The sequence below is a fragment of the Natator depressus genome, chromosome 6 (assembly GCF_965152275.1).
Source record: "Natator depressus isolate rNatDep1 chromosome 6, rNatDep2.hap1, whole genome shotgun sequence".
Taxonomy (NCBI): Eukaryota; Metazoa; Chordata; order Testudines; family Cheloniidae; genus Natator; species Natator depressus.
In genome coordinates this window covers 120,534,047-120,554,427 of record NC_134239.1, presented here as the reverse complement: position 1 = coordinate 120,554,427, position 20,381 = coordinate 120,534,047, and the positions used below count along the sequence as shown (strand labels likewise).

General features: G+C 44.9%; 1 protein-coding gene across 3 annotated transcripts in view; it reads right to left on the bottom strand.

Moving 5' to 3' along the window:
- The window catches only part of ARMH4 (armadillo like helical domain containing 4), a 117,751-nt gene that overhangs the window by 5,115 nt on the left and 92,255 nt on the right, over positions 1-20,381 (bottom strand). For all 3 annotated transcript variants that reach the window (XM_074956436.1, XM_074956435.1, XM_074956438.1), the window contains exon 6: positions 5,149-5,180. In XM_074956436.1, coding sequence (XP_074812537.1) covers positions 5,149-5,180 — 32 coding nt within the window. The remainder of the gene's footprint in view (positions 1-5,148; positions 5,181-20,381) is intronic.

Here is a 20,381-nt window from a genome sequence, read left to right as displayed (position 1 = left end):
GGGCAGTACCGTAAAACTAAGGGAATGCTGTTATCACAGCTGAGACGCGACATGTAACTCAGCCAAGAAAAGAACACCCGCTGTGAGAAATGCAGCTAGGATAACCTGATTTAAATTCACTACTGATTATAAGCAAATTTGCATTGCCTGGCAGTTTATAATCTGGGAAATGGCCAGTAACCAAAAAAAAAAAAGAATATTTTGGAAATAACTGCTAGATTTACAAAAACACTTTTTAAAAAATGTGTGTTGTTTTACATTTTACTGTTTTAAATGAAAATTAACCCACATTTTTAGTGCTCCAATGGTTTGGGTGCACCCAAAATTTGCACGTACAAACAGCTCTGGCATTGCACACACAGCTGAGTCAGTCAGGTCCTTACCCTTCCATATATGCACACACAAATGCAAGTGTAAGTGTCCAAAATGGTTTTGACACATGCAGATGGCTACATGCACAATTCAGAGGCCTGCTGAAAATGGGGGCCTTTTAGTTTTGGCTTCATTCATTTGCAATCATACACATTCAGCTGGGGGAGTCTCAGGCTCGAACAGAGGTGGGCAAACTACAGCCCAGGGGCCGCATCCAGCCCTCCAGATATTTTAATCCAGCCCTCGAGCTTCTGCCGAGGAGTGGGGTCTGGGGCTTGCCCTGCTCCAGTGTTCCAGCTGGGGAGTGGGGTCAGGGGCTTGCCCAACTCCGTGCTGCTCCCAGAAGCAGCAGCATGTCCCCTCTCCGGCTCCTACGCGTAGGGGCAGCCAGCGGGCTCCGCACACTGCCCCTGCCCCAAGCACCGCCCCTGCAGCTCCCACTGGCCAGGAACCATGGCCAATGGGAGCTGCAGGGTGGCGCCTGTGGACAGGGCAGCGCACAGAGCTGCCTGGCCATGGGTCCGCGTAGGAGCCGGAGGGGGAGGACATGGTGCTGCTTCTGGGAGCTGCTTGAGGTAAGCGCCGCCCAGAGCCTGCACCCCTGACCCCCTCCCACACCCTTGCCCCAGCCCTGATCCCCCTCCCACAAGCTGAACACCCTCAGTCCCAGCCCGGAGCACCCTCTTGCACTCCCGACCCCTCATCCCCAGCCCCACCCCAGAGCCCACACCCCCAGCCGGAGCCCTCACCCCCCACCCCCACATCCCAACCCCCTGCCTCAGTCCAGAGCCCCCTCCCGTATCCTGATTCCTTATTTCTGGCCCCACCCCAGAGCCCGCACCCCAGCCAGAGCCCTCACCCCATCCCGCACCCCAACGCCCAATTTCATGAGCCTTCATGGCCCGCCATACAATTTCCATACCCAGATGTGGCCCTCGGGCCAAAAAGTTTGCCCACCCCTGAGCTAGAAGAATCTGACACATGCTTCTTAACCATAATTGCTTTTCTTCCATAAACCGCTAAGTGGAAAAATGCTATTCAGCACGCATTGCCTTTGGATTTTAATCTGGAGAATGAAAACACATACTTTCCCCTGCGAAAGAAGTTGTTAGTGAGAGCTGATTTATACACTGTCCACATCATAAACCCCTCTTTATATCATGGCTCTCTTAGAGCTGTTACAGGACTGTAGCCGTGTTGGTCCCAGGACATTAGAGACAAAGTGGGTGAGGGTCCAACAAAAGATACTACCTCACCCACCTTGTCTGTCTGGTACAGAAATGGCTCTTCCCATAGTAACAGCTTTATCCCTGTATCCCAAGGCCTGAGGAATGTGTTTGCTGTTTGTTTGCATTCACTGTGTGTTTAATGGCACATTGCCGCATGCTGCAAGTGCATTCTTTGAAAGCGTAGCCTCCCTCAAAAGGAAAGTTACTGCAAAAGGCGGTTCGGAAGAATACAGTTGAATGGCTAAATTTCAGAGAGTTAATTAAGGTGCCTTAATTGTGTGACCTAATTAATACACTATGGGCATTTCTATTCCTGGAACTTTGCTGTGAGTGCAGACCACGAGGGGAGGTTGAAATGCTTGCTGTTAGCATTAGCCCAGGCATGGTTTCCAATCCAGAAAGCTGTGTTTGTTCTGTGTCCGAATCTTGATTCTCTAGCCAGCCACGACCCTAGCAAATCTGTGCTCCTTTCTAGAGCTTCCTCATGCAATTGTGTCAGGGTCCTGTATCCAAATGCCTGCAGTATGGGCTAAATCCTGGCCCTACTACCTCACACCCTAGCCCGTGGAGTGCTGCATGTATACTCAGTGGGAAACCCCACTTCCGAGGCGGCTGTGTAGCCACTCCTCTGCATCCGGCCCTGGGGGCGGAACCTGACTGCCCCCATGAAGGTGATGTTTGGCAGGGAGTAGGGCCTGCCTGACTCCACAGGGCTTGGAAGGGTCAACAACATAGGACTTTAAAAAGGCCACACGGGCATCACTCTACATGCTGGCTGCACGTGGGATAGAGCTAACTGGGGCAAAGAACCCCCCTCATGATATTTGGAAGAGGGGGAAGACACTCACATGATCCCTAACCCCCCCAAAACCGAAGAAGAAAGGGGACATCAGTTTAGTGACCCCTTATCTGCCCATCCCCTGTGGCATTTCCACAGCCCCTGAATGGAGCCCAAAGACAGGATTGCATGGATGGCTCATTTACATGCACTCCCTTCCTCCCAAAGTGGTTCCACGCAGCGTTCTCGCAGAACCACGGCACACTCCCTTCGGCACAGGACCTGAGCCATCAGAGGTCAGATGGGCTGGTGGAGAATTGGGACAGGAGGCAGTAAGGGGTTCAGGTGGCCAGAATTTTGCCGTATACTAGTCCGAGTGCAATCCTGAGCAGAGAAGAGAAAATATTAAGCCTAAATCTTACTAGGAGTCTCAATAGGAAAAAGGATACAAGAGGTTGAGTGCGTGGTTTTATTTAGCATTTTATGTTGGGGTGTTTATTTTTTTGAACTGGAACAAAGTGTTACTAGATAATATAAAGTAGCATGAAAAAAAAATCAGCCCAGTATAATTCCCATCCCCTGGGATGTCTGTGAATCTGAGGCAAATCCCTCCATAATGTGGACGCTAACAGATTATTTTTTTTACACTGGAACAACGGCAGTAAAGCCTGGGTTGGGGCACAGCAATGAAATACGGCACCAGCCTGCAACAGGCTCAATCGATATTAGAAAGAACAGAGCAATTCCAATTTGAAATTCCAGAGCGCACAGGCATTTGCAACAGGGAAAGGAAAAAGCTGGAGAGGGAAAGAGGGAAGTGCCAGGAGGAGCAAAATGAAAGATATACACTCAGTGAGAAGAAAAATGACACCAAGTCAGTGCAATGTACTGGGGTAGCTTTGGCATTAGCAAGCAACACATTTGTGTGCATGCTACTCAGGACACTCAATCTTGGTCTTTGTTTTCCTCATGAAGATGGTTTTCTCCCTCCCCCGCATCTTGAGACTTTTGGGGTGGACTGGCTGAGTCCTAGGCTAAGATGCTTTGCTAAAAGCCCCCACACTGGACCTCCTCCCTAGTACAGGCAGACAAGCACCTCAACACAGGAGGGGTAGAAACTCACCTTAATCCCCTCACACACGCCATTCCAGGAAAACTGCTATCCTGATCCCTTCTCCCCCATTATATTTATGGGCTCAGGTTCTGGTAGGCGGTGCTGGGTGGGGGTGAGTGGAACTGCTGGGATCAGTGTTATTTTCCCCTTCTGATCATTGGTCCAGGCCCTGAGAGCTTTCATTCTGGTCTTGCCAAAAGGGGTTCTAAGCCCTAGTGAGTCACAAAAATGTGTTTCCAAGTTCAGGGGCCACCTGATTTATTCTTCTTTGGTTTCCATTTCTTTGTTGTCAATGAAATAACATTGCAGTAGCTTCACAACATTACAAAATTTGTATTTCTCCCTGGGCAATGTCTGAGAAGCTGTTTGATTCCCACCCTGCGGTTGGTGCAACAGGTCCTCCTTGAGTCCACCGATAACTCCCCAGGGAAGTGAACAGAACACTGGTGCTTTCGTTGCCCCCACAACCTCCTCTTGGCTTTTCTGGGTGGTTGCAGCTCCTCTTGAACATAGAGCCAGCAGCAGCCGCATGGCGCGCGCGCTCTCTCTCTCTCACACGCAAGCACACTCACTCTTTCTCGCACGCATGTATGCACGCTCTCCCTCGCATGCACGCTCTCTCTTGCACACTCTCTCACACGCATGCATGCTCTCTCGCGCGCTCTCACACACGTGCGTGCTCTCTTGGTCTCTCTCACGCATGCTTTCTCTCTCACGCTCTCTCTCTCGCTGTCTCACACATGCGCCCTCACATGCTCCCTCTCTCACATGCACTCTCTTGCTCACACGCACGCGCCCTCTCATCTCTCTCTCGCATGCATGTGCTCTCTCTCACTCGCATGCGCGCAGGCTCTCTCTCTCACACCCTCTCTCTCCCGTGCGCGTGCACCCTCTCGCTCTCTCACGCACACTCTCTCGCTCGCTCTGAGGTGGGTGGGTTCCAGAGCCCTGCCTGCAGCCCAGGCCCGAACGTCTACACTGCGATGAAACAGCCCCAAAGCCTGAGCCCCATGAGCTTGAGTCAGCCGGCAATGGCCAGCCGCGGGTGTCTAATTACAGTGTATACACAGTAAAGATGCACCCTTACACTGTGCTGGGAGAGGGATTCACAGCTGAGGTGAGGCCTGAAAGGAGAGGGGAGGAAGGCAGGGCAGCAATCAGAAGGACAGGGGTTTAGAACAGGCACACGAGTGGTATTAAGGAAGGGTGCTGCACTAGGACAGGGGAACATACACTATCATAGATTGTGTCCTAGAACAGTCACACTCGCCCTATGCTTTAGAGGTGCATGTTCGTGGGGGGTACGTCATCTCAGTCTTAGGTAGAGCAAACAGCACTAGGGCACAGGCACACGCCCCGCCTGAGGGCGTGCCACTCCCACAGAGCAGACCTACTGTGATCCCGTCCCAGGCCTCCAGGGAGACAAGAAGGAAAGAGGGAGAAAAAAAAATGTCAGCCTTTCCAGCAGCCGGGAATGGAAAGAGAAATGCTCCCTCCCTCTCACCAACCAGGAGATGGAAGGAGAAAAACGAGAAGCTATCCAGCCCGATCATAGAACTTCCCCAAAATAACTTCACCGGTCTAGACTTCTTTTTTCCAAAAGTCCAAATTTAATTGTCTTTAAAATCAATCAAGGGAAATAAAGAGCTTCCTACCTTATCTTTTAGCTTTTCCATCCAGCTTCTCACTAAAAAATAAGGAAGAGAAAAATATATGAATTGCAGTCATAATTTGTTAATATAACATAAGTAACAATGCTGTTTACAAATAGCCACAGTAAACTTGACAGATGGGTAACATTTTCATTAGGTTTCATATTTTCTCAGTTATTAAGTAGACAGAATGCAGCAAATCAGCCAGAAAAGAAACTTTAACAAATTCCGCTTGACGGGAGATGAACTGGCATCGTTTTGCATGATCCGGGCACCACTGGTCTCAAGAGGGAAAAAGAAAAGAAGACGAAGATGAATGTTGCACGATCGGTTCCCTCATCCCAGCAGTTCCCAGCATGTGTATAGAGTTTGCAAGGGAGAAAAATCTGGTGGTGAGTGGTCGATTGTAGATTCGCCAGGCAGTGTGTCTGTCTGCTTCTGTTGAACTCTCCCATTCAGAAGGATTCTTTTCTCTGTAAAAGGGTATGTTTATCTTGGAGACTGAAAACTCCTTTTCCCATTGGGTTCACAGATAGCTCTTATGCATAGGGCTGCATTCTGGCTTGTCCAGAGTGGGTGAACTAGGATGGGAGAGCATTTCAAGCATTTCTTACTCCAGCTATGTGTGATCAAGGCAGGATGTTGACCTAGCATCCCCTGAGTACTGTGGTGAGAGGGAAGCCAGGTCTGCGTCCCCACTGCCCACCTGCTGGCCTCTGGTGCTGGAAGGGACATAAGCTACACCTTTCACCAGCTGGTTTCAGGAGCACTGTTCAGCATGTTCCCTCAAGCAATCCCTGAGGCAGTCTGCTGGCATCTGCCCTGGAGAAATTTGCTCAGCCCCTACAACTCTGCACATATCCACAAAGGAGAAAAGGCACAATTTGTCCCTTAGATTGAAGAGTCTGCAGAGCAGGAAGTGTGTCTTACTCTGTAAGATTTTGCAAAGTGTTGTGTATGTTTCCAGTGCTACACAAGTCATTATTAATTATTAATTATTATTATTATTAAAAAGTAATAATAAATAACCAAGAGAGTCATTCAAAAACAGAGGCAAGTCAAAGTCACAGTTCTGGCCACCCGTGGCAAACAAAAGTGGCCCTGCCTTCTGACAATACAGGAAAATCCATGTTTGAAAAGCACATGTTGAAAACAGTCTCTCTGAAAGGTCTGTTATGCCTGTTCACTAGTTTTATCCTGCGTTTAAGATGCTCATATCAGCTAGTCTCTACTCCAGGTCCCCGTTACAAAAAAAGAAATCCCCTCCTATCTAGGGACTGCGGAGAAACTCATCAATACTGCAGAATGGCTGTAGAAGGAACGTGTGAGATGCATGACGAGTGCTCAGCACCAGTCCTCTGGCTACTGAATTGCTTCTGTGACTGACTTAATTCAAGACACCGTAGAGAAGTTTCTTCAGATTTCTACTGGACTGAAATTGTGCTCCTGGCATGTTAACTGGCAACAACTGGAGGTTGCTGTGCCCTCTTGTGACAAGAAACCTGCAAAGCAGATATGGATGCAGCCACTAGTGACATGAGTTAGATATTTGCCTTCGGCTGAAATAGCAGAGCTACTGATTTCGGACCCTAGTGCCCCCAGTTCAAGTCTCAGCCCCAGGAAGGTTGGATTCACCAAAGACCCACCTATCAGACTAACGGGAAGCTATTTTCTGAGCCAGCTGCTCACATTTGCAAGTGCAAGTCATCTGTACATGCACGAACGAGATAATTCCCTGTTTCTACCCAATTACAGGAAGGTCATGCAGGGTTACGTGGGACTATCTGGTGCACACAGCTCTTAAAATGTGGCCCCTTAGGGAAGGGGCCTGCTCCAGTCTCCTTCCCTCTCCCACAATGTTTCCCACTGTTGTACCCACTAGTTCATTTCTACTGATCACAGAAAAGGTGGGAGCACGAGTGGAGACCAGCTACTGGTGCATTCAGCACCGTATTTCTTACCACTGCTCGGAGTAAGCCTAGAAGACATGATGGTTAAAACACCTGTGGCCACCGGTGAACATTCTACACTAGACAGTCTGCTCTTGCTGCCACTGAAGGCGCTGAACTAGCAGCCGCAGGAATGCTGTGTGCTGGTGAGAGGACTCAAAAGACTTTGCAGACTTATACTGCTGTGTGGCTAAGGGACATCCAAGGAGCTCTCCAAGGTGCTGCATCAGCACTGGTCTGTTTGGTGACTCCTAGACGAGCTGTCCCCTTGCAGGTTCATTGCTATGGCGGCTGGATTTGTGATTTTCCTGTGGAATGGAGTACATGCAGTCCCACAGGGAGCAATACACCAGTCCAGGGCTTCATTAGGTCAGTCATGGGACTTTACTGGAACTGGGAGTATCCTCCCAAGGGATTTCTGGTTTAGTTACAAATGCATTGCAGGTTCATGCTATCACCAGCTGAGAGTTTCAGAGTTAAGATAACTCATGTCATATCAAAGAATTAAACCCTGCTTCGTGTCATGCACTATGGACTTAAACATCAAGATAATCTGAAAGAACTGAAAATGATTAACAGTGGGAGCACCATTTATTAATTCTACTGGTAATGCTAGATTCAGCCATAGGGCATTGAAGACAAAATGCTTAGCCTTTGGGACATCTGCCATCGTTTTATATGGATGTTTCTCTCATATGTAAGAGGCAGTGGACTAGTGAAAACCAGTTCTTTTATCAATGTACAATGATTACGTTTTAAACAGTAGTCAAGGATCCACTTTTCACTGTGGAAGAGATTAGATCTGTTCATAATTTTGGATGGATGAGTGTTCTTTCAGGTAATACTTTCCCCAAGCTACATTAGATCCCAAATGTAATCTGACACATTTCCATTATGGAGAGATACCTGATTTATAAAGGATACCTCCCTACAGGGCATCACTTCAAAGATTTCACTTGCAGTATTAGAGTCTGCCTGTTGGCATATTAAAAGAGTGCCACTGAAAGCCCTTTTACCAGACAGTCTAAGGAGGCTTAGAGCATCAGAATGTTATGGGTTATACGTCTTGCATTAACAAAGAAAACAGAAGTAACAAAATGGAGGTTAACAATGGACAAAGCATGAAATTCACAAGTGGCCTTGTAAATAACCTGCAGGTAGTAGATCAAGAAATATTAAGGGTCTTGTGTGATAACTTTGCAGCTGCAGCCTTGTTTACTAACATTTACTAGCACAGGAATTGATGCTTAGTCCATTGTTAAATTCTGTTTTCTTTCATTGTTTATGCGAGGCCTTCATGGGTGGGTGAGAGGGTATAGCAATGGGGGGCAGGAGTGAATGGGCTTTAAATCTGTCAGATTAAAAAATAGGGATAGACAAACTGGGTGGGAAGAAATAAGATCCAGGCCAAACCCTCTCATGATTACTAACCTAAACTAAGCCACTTTTAAAGGCTTGGATCAATTTGGATAATCCCCCTTTAATAATCAATAATATCTTATGTTAACATAGCACCTTCCATACCTAAACAAATACAGTGTACAAAGTCTCTCACACACACTTTGAAACACAGCCATGGAAGAAATGTGGCAATCAACAAGTACATAGTCACACTGTTGTTTAGATCAGGAAGAGGCATATACAGTATCTAACTGAACTGTTCTAACTTATGCCAGTGGGCTGGAGCAGAAGCAGATACACTCTGTGACTTACACACACACACCCCACACACACAGATGCCTTCTTCTCCAGCCCCTTTCATGGGTCTTCAACAGCATTTAAGAAGTGCTGGCTTTGAATTGGATTCCCTTTTGAATATTAAGTTAAGCAAAGGAAATACGGAGAGAAAAACATAGCTCTATGCTCCCCGCATTGTGCTACTCCATGTAAAACTAAAGTGTAACTTTCACTTGCATGTCAAGGAGAAATACTACTCCATTGCCTCAAGTGCCCCGCACTAGCCCTGAGAGTGTTAAAACCAGCCTAGGGAGGCTGAGCAGCAGGCAGCCAAAGGAGTGGCTGCAGGGGAAACAGCCAATTAGGGTGGTGGCTGCAGACAATTAGGGCGGCGGCTGCACCAGCCAATCAGCGCCCAATCAGCCCATATAAAAGGAAGCTGCAGACCAGAGGGAGTTAGTTTGCTGCAGGGAGCCCTAGGGAGAAGACTGGCTTTCTAGGGGGGCTACAGAGAGACCAGCACCTGGGGAAGGACAGGTGCTAGCAGGGACCAAGGGAGCTAGCTCCTGTCGGGCTACCCGGACTTACAGGCTTGAGGCCCTGGGAAGAGAGCAAAGGGGCTGGAGGCAGGAGCAGAAGAAACTGAGGCTGCAGGGAAGTGGCCCAGGGAATAGAGATAGTGAGCAGGAAGGAAGATGCAGCAGGAAGCTACTGGCCATGGCCCAGAGTAGTGGGCAGGAGTGGCCCGGCTGTGGACTGCCAAGCCACTGTGAGGAGTGACCCCGTGACACCTCATTATATTTCAGTGAGCAGAAAATGAAAGAGAAAGCAGGTGATATCTGACAGATGCCATCGCATGGGAAAATTCTATTTAGAAAACAAAAATATTGGGAAAAAAATATGGCAAATCTTCAAGTGAATTCTGCTAAAAGTTGCATACAGTAATAAAAGAACCAAGCTTCTTAATTAACTAAGCTATTATTTTTCCATTCCAGTTTCCTATGCTAGATGCAGTAAGAGTCTGATGAATTCTCAAACTTGTATTGGAATGGCTGTAGGTCCAAAATAAAATTCAATGCACATTTTGAAGATTTAGCTGGAAGTCGTAAATATATACACATAAATATAGCTTGTTAGAGCTTTAATTATACTAAATTTGCCTTAATTCAAGTTAAGCACAAAACCCATTTATCTGTTTTTCACAATAATTACATTGCAGTAGGAATCTCATGAATAGAATGACCTACTTCCTTGTAAAAGAACAACAATTGAGCATCTCTAAAGCAGCAATTAATGTAAGAATATTTGCAACAATTCTTATATAGGAGGCTGATACCTCCACTGGGGAGAGGATCATGTAACAGTCTAATCCCTACTTTCAAAGACTATTAACGCTTGCTTCAGTCTCTCACTCTTCAAAACAATATGAGGATGTCTTCTAGGACAGACGTACGTTGAGACATGGACCACTATTTGCCTTATGCACTGACCATCTGTTGCTAAAATAGGGCCCAGTTCAGCAATGTATTTAAGTATGTGCTCAAGTTACTAATAAATAATAAAGTGGCCCAGCAAAAGGCCTCTACAGGTCTATGTAGATGAGCTGACTTCAGACTCTGGAGACCATGACGTCCACCAGCGTGCACAGAGTTTTTGAACTGAACAGCATATGGCGATGTTCTAGGACAGTTTATTTGCTATTACATTAACAACGCTTGTTATCCTTGCCCTTTCACTGACTGGGATTTTCAAAATAATTTCCTAGCTCATTAACTTGTGGATTATGGTGAATTACAAAGTATTGATTTTATTGTGAGCCAACACATAAAACTAATTTTAGCACTAAAGGGGAAAATGACAGAACTGTTGTGATTAAAAAAAGCATGTACTGTCCAATTATTTTGAATATACAAATATGGAAAGTAAGATTGATAACTGGATAAACTGTTCTTACAGCAGGTGCAGTTTGTTTAGCTACCATTGATTAAGTATGTGAATATAGCCTCTATTATATGTAATTATTCATAAAATATTCGTATTCTGTCCTGATCTTGAAAGGGGAACCTTAAAGATAATATCTTCACATGAAAATGAAATCTACCTTGAGAACTCTAGTGACTGTCATTTAAATCTTTTAGAGATTAGCAAATAATTTCTGACAATTTATTAAACTAGTTTTGTCTTATTCCTGCTCCCAAAATGTCTGAACAGATTGCAACATTTCGATGGATTGCATTTACAAATTTCTGCACCGAATAATTCTTTGTCTTTAGATTGCTCAAACTGAGCATACTAGAACTAAACATGCAAGTGAGGGATTATCAGAAGCTCACAGTGTTGTCCAAACTCAATGTGGAGTCTGAACCATTGACTTCAGCGGGAGTAGAGTTGGCCAGCACTGAGATTTGTTGAAAATTCCAGTCATAATCTATAAGTTTCACTGTAATTTATATAATGTATTTCATGCAACTGTCATTTAAATAACATATGTAATTTATGTGTAACTAAGGTAACTACCCAAGCAAGCATGGATTTTGACTTGCACACATGACTGCAATAGTCACAGTTTGAGCAGTGTGGGTTAGTAATATATGGCAAGCCATCCAATCAGGGAGCAGAACTGTGAGTAACTTATGTCTGATCAACACAGTGAGAATTTCAAAACTGGGTTTTTCACAAATATTTGCTCATTCAAGCTAATCATTCACATCTCACCAGTATTCGTGCTAGTAAAGTCAGGGCACTTGAAAATATGCAGAAATTGAAATTTCCCCATGTTCAAGGCCTAGACACCACTAAAATTCCACTTTCAAGGCCTATTTTGAAGGTATAAGTGGGACATGGCAACACATTAGTCTTCTGCTGGCCTGTTGCATGGATGAACTTGACCCAATAAGCACATGAAGTGTCACGAACAACACTGAATCAAAATTTGTTTGCACGAACAAATATTTGCAGATGCTTTTGTCCACTGCTTACAAGGTACACACAGGTTTCACACAGATGGTCATCCAGTGGTTAGGGCATAAGCCTAGGACTTGGGAGACCTGGGTTGGATCCCCTGTTCCACGACAGCCTTCCTTTGTGACCTTGGGCAAGTCATTTAATCTCTCTGTGCCTTGGTTTCCCATCTGTACAACGGGAATAATAGCAATACTCCACTTCAGAGGGATGCTGCGAGGGTAAATACATTATGAATTGTGAAGTGCTCAGATACTATGGAGATGTGGGCCAAACAAATACTACAGATTGAAAGCCTTGTTCTGTTGATTCTAATAAAAATGTAACAAGCTTTGGGAAAGATAAGAACCTTGATAACTTCACTGAAACAGACTTAGCTGACGTCATTGATCTAAAGTCACGCATATTTTGATTGCCTCTCTTTATAGACAGGAAAGATTAGATATGATTTACAACACAGAAGAGAAAAGGAGCTTTGGAAGCTACCTCTGATTTAGTTTTTGAAGAAACTCTCTGGCAACGTACATCCCACATGAATTATTCAATGGAAGATGCCAATACTGAAAGTTCTGTACAAAAAGAATAAATGATGTTTGAACGACGGCCCAAAAATGGGGGAGTGAAAGGTTAGCGTGCAAAGCGGTAAGTCTTCTCCAGGAGTAGGATGAGATACACCTACAAGGCCATTCTAGGGTTGCCAACACTTTGGGATTGTCCTGGAGTCTCCAGGAATTAAAGATTAATCTTTAATTAAAGCCTCCAGGAATATATCCAACCAAAACTGGCAACCCTAGCCCATTCACACCTTTGGCCTCTCTGCCAAGACTGCCAACTAAGGTGCTAACTAGCACTGGTTATGATGGGGGAAGCGGGTTCTTAAATGTAGACACCCATCTGATCAGAGCTGGACTGAACCATGACTCATTTAATAAAGGCAACCATCAAAAAGCTATGAGATAATGACTCTGGGATTTTACAATGTGGCCTAGATGTGAAAGGCCTCACACCCCTTTGCCAGTCCCCTGCACCATGAAAACTGGCCCAAAGGAACTAAAGCAATTCTTCATTTGCAGCTCCCTCTAGGCAGACTTTCGAGGCTCTGGGCTGTACAACATGTTGCTCTCTAGCTGCATCACTCAAACAGACCATTATCAACTTTACTTTGCAGTATGGTTCATCCCAGAAAAAGGACGGACAATGCAAAGCTTGGCACTGGACAAGAGCTATGTAATCTTCTTAATGCTAATGAGCATAAACACAATGACTTTGAGGACAGACGACTGAAGGATGGTCTTAAGGAACTGGAATGGGACTCAGACAGCCTGACTCTGCCACAGATTTCCTATGTGATCTTGGGTGAGTCACTTACTCTCTGTGTGCCTCCATTCTCTATCTGTAAAATGGGAATAATAATACGTCCTTTGACGCATTATGGAAGGGTGCAGAATATCTTTCACTGCAGCATGTAGCTACATGTGTAGTATACAGCACCTAGCACATGTCCCCTATCTTGGGCTGGAACCTCTATGCACTACAGTAATATGTAAAGATAATTTTTTTTTTTTTACCCAGAGTACTTGAAGCTTGCAATTAAGCTGTTATACCAATAGTCACATCTATAGTTTTTTACATGAAATATGCAGGAAGAAGTGCACACTGGTTACTGTTCTCAGAATTCAGTAAACTGCTCATTAACTATATACTTTTAGGAGATCAGAATATTTTGTTCTAACCATTGCCATTAACTGCAATTCACATCAATATGAATTTGGACAGGAAACAATCCTGTGGTACAGAAATGAAGCTGCAACTCTGAAGACCACTTAATTTGTTTGTATTATTAATTATTTGTATTACCATAGCACCTAGGAGCCTGGGTTGTGGTCCAGGATCACTTTGTGCTAGGCACTGTACAGACACAGAATAAAAAGATAGATTGTAAGCTCTTTGGAGCAGGGACCAAGGATAAGACAAGAGACAACAGATGGAGACAGACAGATGGGGGAGCACAAGGAACCCAAGAGAATATTGGCCAGCAGCGGTCTAAGCAAACCAAAGTGTAAAATGTTTAGATGTACTGGTCATTCAAAATGATTTTCCCCCTTCTAGCCAGAATGAGAGAGCCTGCCCCCATTAAGTTTATAATTCACAATTTACTACAGCTGAGACATCGTATCCCCAAAGCAAGTATAAAAGTGCCTTTGTCTGCAGTTAGAAAACTGGTTATTAGTATTCTTTAATGCATCTCTTAAATCTCTGTTATACACACAAAACTGTGTAATTTACTAGAGTTGTTTCTTCCAAACCCACCCACCCATCCTCCGCTTCTGTACACAGAGCCATACACAAATCTCAAAATATATTATTTGCTCCCAACAAAAGAGGAATATTTAAAGGCTGAAAATCAAAAAGATTACTTTAAACTAATCCAGAGACACAAAAGGATCTGTCCTATTACGTTACAGATATCACCTCTTTCTCGGACACAAATGAATGTTTTTATGAGACTACAGAGGACAATTTTAAAAAAATGCTTCTCTCTTCATCTGCTCAGCTCTGACAAGTTAATGGCAAGATGCTGTGTCAAATCAATTTCCTTCAAAAAATGAAAATGTACTTAATCAGACAAATAAACAACAGAGAAAATGGTATTTTGCTAGGAGGCAGCATGTTTTAAGAAATCCGCACAGAAAAATATTTTCACTGGATGATAATTATAAGTTTATTTCCCTCCACACCCAATTAAACCAGAGCTGAACGGTTAGATGAACAGACAAATGTCAAATTGATGGTTATCGTTTAAGTTTTCAGACAAATGTCTGCAGTATGAGCTTCTAATTAACCAAACTAATATTTACAGACATCTGAACAATACCATTTTTATTAACTGTTAGAGAGCCGAACTTTCCTCTGGCCACACAGCTAGAACTCTCATCCAAGTCTTCATTTCCCATCAAGAGTACTACAAACTCTCCAGAGACAGAGTGTGGTCTAATGGTTAGGGTGGGTTAGCTAGAGACTGGTGTCTATTCCCTACTATGCCACAGACTTCCTGAGTGACCTGGGCAAGTCACTCAGCCTGTTTCTGCCTCACTTCCCTGTCTGTCAAATGGGGCTCACAACACTGCCTTGCCTCATGGGGGCCTTCGGAGGGAAAAGACAGTGAGGTGTTCCGATACTGAGGTGATGGGGACCATAAATTATCTAAGGGCTTGTCATAGAATCATAGAATATTAGGGTTGGAAAAGACCTCAGGAGGTCATCTAGTCCAATCCCCTGCTCAAAGCAGGACCAACCCCAACTAAATCATCCCAGCCAGGGCTTTGTCAAGCTGGGCCTTAAAAACCCATTCCAGTGCTTCACCACCTTTCTAGTGAAATAGTTTTTCATAATATCCAACCTAGACCTCCCCAACTATAACCTGAGACCATTACTCCTTGTTCTGTCATCTGCTACCACTGAGAACAGTCTAGCTCCATCCTCTTTGGAACCCCCCCTTCGGGTAGTTGAAGGCTGCTATCAAATCCCCCCTCACTATTCTCTTCTGCAGACTAAATAACCCCAGTTCCCTCAGCCTCTCCTTGTAAATCATGTGCCCCAGCCCCCTTATCATTTTCATTGCCCTCCGCTGGACTCTCTCCAGTTTGTCCACATCCCTTCTGTAGTGGGAGGACCAAAACTGGACACAATACTCCAGGTGTGGCCTCACCAGTGCCAAATAGAGGGGAATAATCACTTCCCTTGATCTGCTGGCAATGCTCCTACTAATACAGCCCAATATGCCGTTGGCCTTCTTGGCAACAAGGGCACACTGCTGACTCATATCCAGCTTCTCGACCACTGTAATCCCTTTTCCGCAGAACTGATGCTTAGCCAGTCGGTCCCCAGCTTGTAGCAGTGCATGGGATTCTTCCGTCCTAAGTGCAGGACTCTGGGAAGGAAGAATACCCCGCCGCAGCTGTGCCACTGTGGCGCTTTAGTGAAGCGCTTTACTACACTGATTGGAGCGCTTCCCCCATCAGTGCAGTGACTCCACCTCCCTGTAAGGCGGTCGCTACTCGGTGGGAGAAGCTTTTCTGTTGACACGGCGCCGTTTACATCGGGGGTCAGGTGGGGATAACGATGTCGCTCAGGATTATGGATTTTTCACACCCCTGAGCGATGTAGTTATACCACTGCAAGTTTGTAGTGTAGACCTGGCGTAAGAACAAGAAGCTACAGAATCTGTTTAAGTCCTGCTCTTTCCTCCTCCAGTTCATACAGCAAGCAGCAGCTAAGACCACCTTCCTAGCCTATTATCTGACCACATCAGTCCTCCTGCTGGCACTGCCTTCTCCATGAGATTAAGGTCAAGTTTCTCATCACCTTCAGGATTCTACAAAACTGTGCCCCACCCTACTTATCTACATGTATTCTCATGACATGGCCCAGTGCCCACTCCACATCAGGGGTGTAGCCACAGGTGGGCTTGGGTGGCATCCTGACCCACCCAAACCTGAGCAAGGGTGTAGTGCTGGCACAGCGGCCCGGAGCGTCACTCAGGGACCTGAAATCCAGGACAGAGCTAAGCGCCCACCCTTGAGAAAGCTACGCTCGTTCTGCCTTGCCATTTTCTGAGCCGCCCCATGCGCATGCCCAGCACGGCAGGTGAAGCCCTGTGTCTGGGGGCACCAGGGCTAGGAACAGGGCGTGGCATCGAGGGAGAAGCTGAGCTGGCAGGTGCTCGGGGGCTGCCCACTGGCCACCGGCATCTCTGCATGGCTCATCTCCTGCACAGCCAGTGGCAACGGTGAGGCTGGTCTCTTTGCAGCGCTCCGAGTGGGGGATGCACTTTGCTGGGCAACTCAGTAAAGAGTCTGGGCCAAGCTGCGTGCACAGGCAAGCCCCTGTTCATGCCCTGCAGTGCAGCAGGAGCCAACCCTGCACAGGGGCCGTATAGCCTGCAGGAGACACGTGTCCGCAGCTGAAGGGCAGCAGCCCATACCCCACAATGAGGCAACGGCTTCCTCTCTTCTGCTGTTGCAGAATCATGGTGAAGCCGAAGGGATCAGCGCTCCCCGCCCCAGCCAGGCTGCACAGCCAGACGGCATGGCCAGTGGATGGCACAGTCTGTCATTGCCCATCCACCCAAAAGTTGGGGCCCATCCAAATTTCCATTCCTAGCTACACCACTGCTCCACATATGATGTCAGACTAGTCACCCCATCTGTCTGCTTCTTCCACAACCTCTCTGAGCTTTGAGATTCTCTTCCTCGCCCCCCACAACCTATGTGCATGGAAAAGCCTTCATGAGCTGATTGAGAAAGATGATGCCCTTTCCTCTTTTCAATTCCTCCTACAGACTTGCTGCTTTTGTGATGCTAAGAGAAACCTGCTAACTAGGTTCATTCCTACCACCACCTCCTTGTTTTGTTTGGAGATGAAGACATTAAAATAGAGTTAAAGTTGAGTATTCATCAGCATTCTTAAGATGTAAGAATAAAAGAGAGTACAGGAATATTGTCATTATCCCCTAAAATAAGCATTACAGACCCAGGAAATTAAGATTAGAGCCAAAAGAAATCCAAACGTGCAAAGATACGAACTACACAATTAGGGCACTTAACTCTGACCTGTAGGGTCACCATCCAATAACCATATGTTTAGGATAAAGGCATTTTTGTGTTTGTAGTCCCAGATTAGGTTACTGATTTTTAAAACAAACAGATATTCTGCGCCCCCCCCCCACACACATCAGAAAGTACCTATTTTCTGTATGTTTTGTGATCCAGCTCAACTTTTGTTGTACATCAAGCACACATCATTCCATACGATGGGCACTAGGTATTAATATGCTGTATAATTAAAGTTTACTGCGGCACACCATGTACCAAAGCAATAGATACAGCGAGAAACTAAATGCAAAGCTACCTTACAGAAATGTGAACACCTACTAGAGCACACATACTGAAAAAGATTCTCAGCTGATGTGAATTGGGCCAGCTCCTAGAGGTCTGCTGATTTATATCAGCTGAGAATCTGGTCTGTTATAGCAAATTATTTTTATTGCACAGTGAAAATATTCACAGTCCCACTGTACATTCAGTACATAACAGATATTACATTGCTGAACATTCCCTATGTTAACATTGCAAATATAAATATCCACTAAAATACACACTTAGAGCCAGTAAAAGAACCCATGAGTCCTGACTCCTGACACTGAGTTGCTATGCAAACACCAGGAAGTCACAAACTCTCTTCTGTAGCTGAGATTCCCAATTGTATAATCATTACTCACCCCACAGGGTATTTTCATCTGCAAAGCACTTTGCAAAAAGAAAAAAGAAAAGGAGTACTTGTGGCACCTTAGAGACTAACCAGTTTATTTGAGCATGAGCTTTGAAGTGAGCTGTAGCTCACGAAAGCTCATGCTCAAATAAACTGGTTAGTCTCTAAGGTGCCACAAGTACTCCTTTTCTTTTTTCTTTTTACGAATACAGACTAACACGGCTGTTACTCTGAAAGCACTTTGCGATCGTCAAACGAAGGGTTCCAGTGCAAAGCATATAGAAAGAACATGTGATGTTGAATAAAACAGTGGCTCTCAACCTTTCCAGACTACTGTACCCCTTTCAGGAGTCCAATTTCTTTTGTGTACCCCCAAGTTTCACCACTGAAACTAGTTGCTTACAAAATCAGACATAAAAATAAAAAAGTGTCACCCCACACTATTACTGAAAAATTGATTATTTTCTCATTTTTACCATATAGTTATAAATCAATTTGACTATAAATATTGTACTTACATTTCAGTGTATAGTATATAGAGCAGTATAAACAAGTCATTGTCTGTATGAAATTTTAGTTTGTACTGACTTCGCTGGTGCTTTTTACGTAGCCTGTTGTAAAACTAGGCAAATATCTAGATGAGTTGATGTATCCCCTAGAAGACTTTGGCATACCTTCAGGGGTACGCGTACCCCTGGTTGAGAACCACTGGTATAAAAGGTGAATTGCAGGGCATTCAAAACTAGTGTTGATACAAACCTGATTCTACACCACACTATTTCTATGGCTGTATTTTTCAAAGGAATCTAAGGAAGTTAGACTGAAATTCAAGGGGAGTTAGGGATCTATTAGAGGTTTTTTTTTTCTATCCCTCCACCTGTAAAGTCAGCCTTAGTACCATGAGTCCTACATAACCAGGGAAAAGAACAAGAGACTTTTAAAAGCTTTAATACCCTAAAGTACAGAAGCTCTGCAATCCATAAACAAACCATGACTATACAATCTAATATCTGAGAACTTCCAGAGCTGGAAGCAAGCAGCTTGTGTCCCACCAAGAAATCCCGAAGGTCTCCAATCCAGTGATATCAAGCTCCTGTTTCTAGCCCTCATGGACTGTGACATGTTGGACCTTAAACCTCACATTGGTTCAGCAGTGAATGTTGTCCTTTCTCCACTTCAGGTCACTGTGATTTGTTTTGTTTTGTTTTTTTTTAATATGACAAAATGCATTTTCCCTCCTCACATTCTCAGAAACAGCTGAACTGTTTTGTCTGAAACTGTCCCTAAAAAGACTCCGCTTGAGACAACATCGAGCATGGAAAATTTCAGCCTTGTGGCAAAGTTATAAGGCACTGAAAACAGGGTCTTATAATGGGAAGGGACAGGCAACCTCAGTAACAGTCAGCTCCACCTATATTAGTGCACGTGCTTGTGTGTGCATTGCTTTATAGGAGGAGGTATTCTAATTAAGGTTGAGATAACCTTACTATTTTAACAGGCGATTTTTCCAAGTACTCTAATGTAGGCCCAGATCCTCAGCTGGTATACCCTGTCTCATCTATACCAGCCGAGCACTTGACCCTTACTCAGTTCTTTGTGGGAAGAGACCAGGTCTTCTTTTGTGTTTGTACAGTGCCTAAGTCATTTGGGGAGCTACTGGAAACAAATTAAAGTAATTTGGCACTTAGCAACTAACTGTGGTATTTAGACATGTCACATAGTCTATCGCTGTTCCCCTGCGAACCTTTATGCTGAGAATACTCATAATAAGAATAATCCTAGTGTATTATAGAAAACCTTTGTACTTCTATAATCCAATCCTGCAGTCTCTACTGAAGCCAAACTCCAGCTGACATCACTACAAGTTTTGCCTTAGTAAAGGCTGCAGGATTGGGCCCTTCATTTTTCTAGAAAAGAAGAGCATGCAACCGATACCAGTTTTTGAACCATCTTTAAATGCCCATTTTCCCAACCAGTTTGTTTCCGACTCCATAACCCAGCACTGTCTCTCTTCATCTGGGAAAGGCAGACACATTTTTGCAAGTTAAAACTAACATCAAATAGCCGCTTTGAGGGAATGGAAAAGCGAGAGCAGCAGCAGTTGGAGTGTACCTTGATGCGTTTTCCCTCCGCTCAGACAGCATCTCATTTCTGCTGCAGGATAGCCGCAAAGCAATGGCTACTCTTATTTGACTAAATGAAGACCTGCAAAATCTCCAGCTGAGAACATGTGATCCTATCCTCCACAGACAGAAGAGGCGATTTCTCTATGCACATCGTTTGGAGTCTCTATATAGCTCCTGTACACACTCATTTCAGCTTTTTCTACATGCAATCTGCATAAGCTTCCAGCTACTTCTGAAAGTCAACACCCTAATG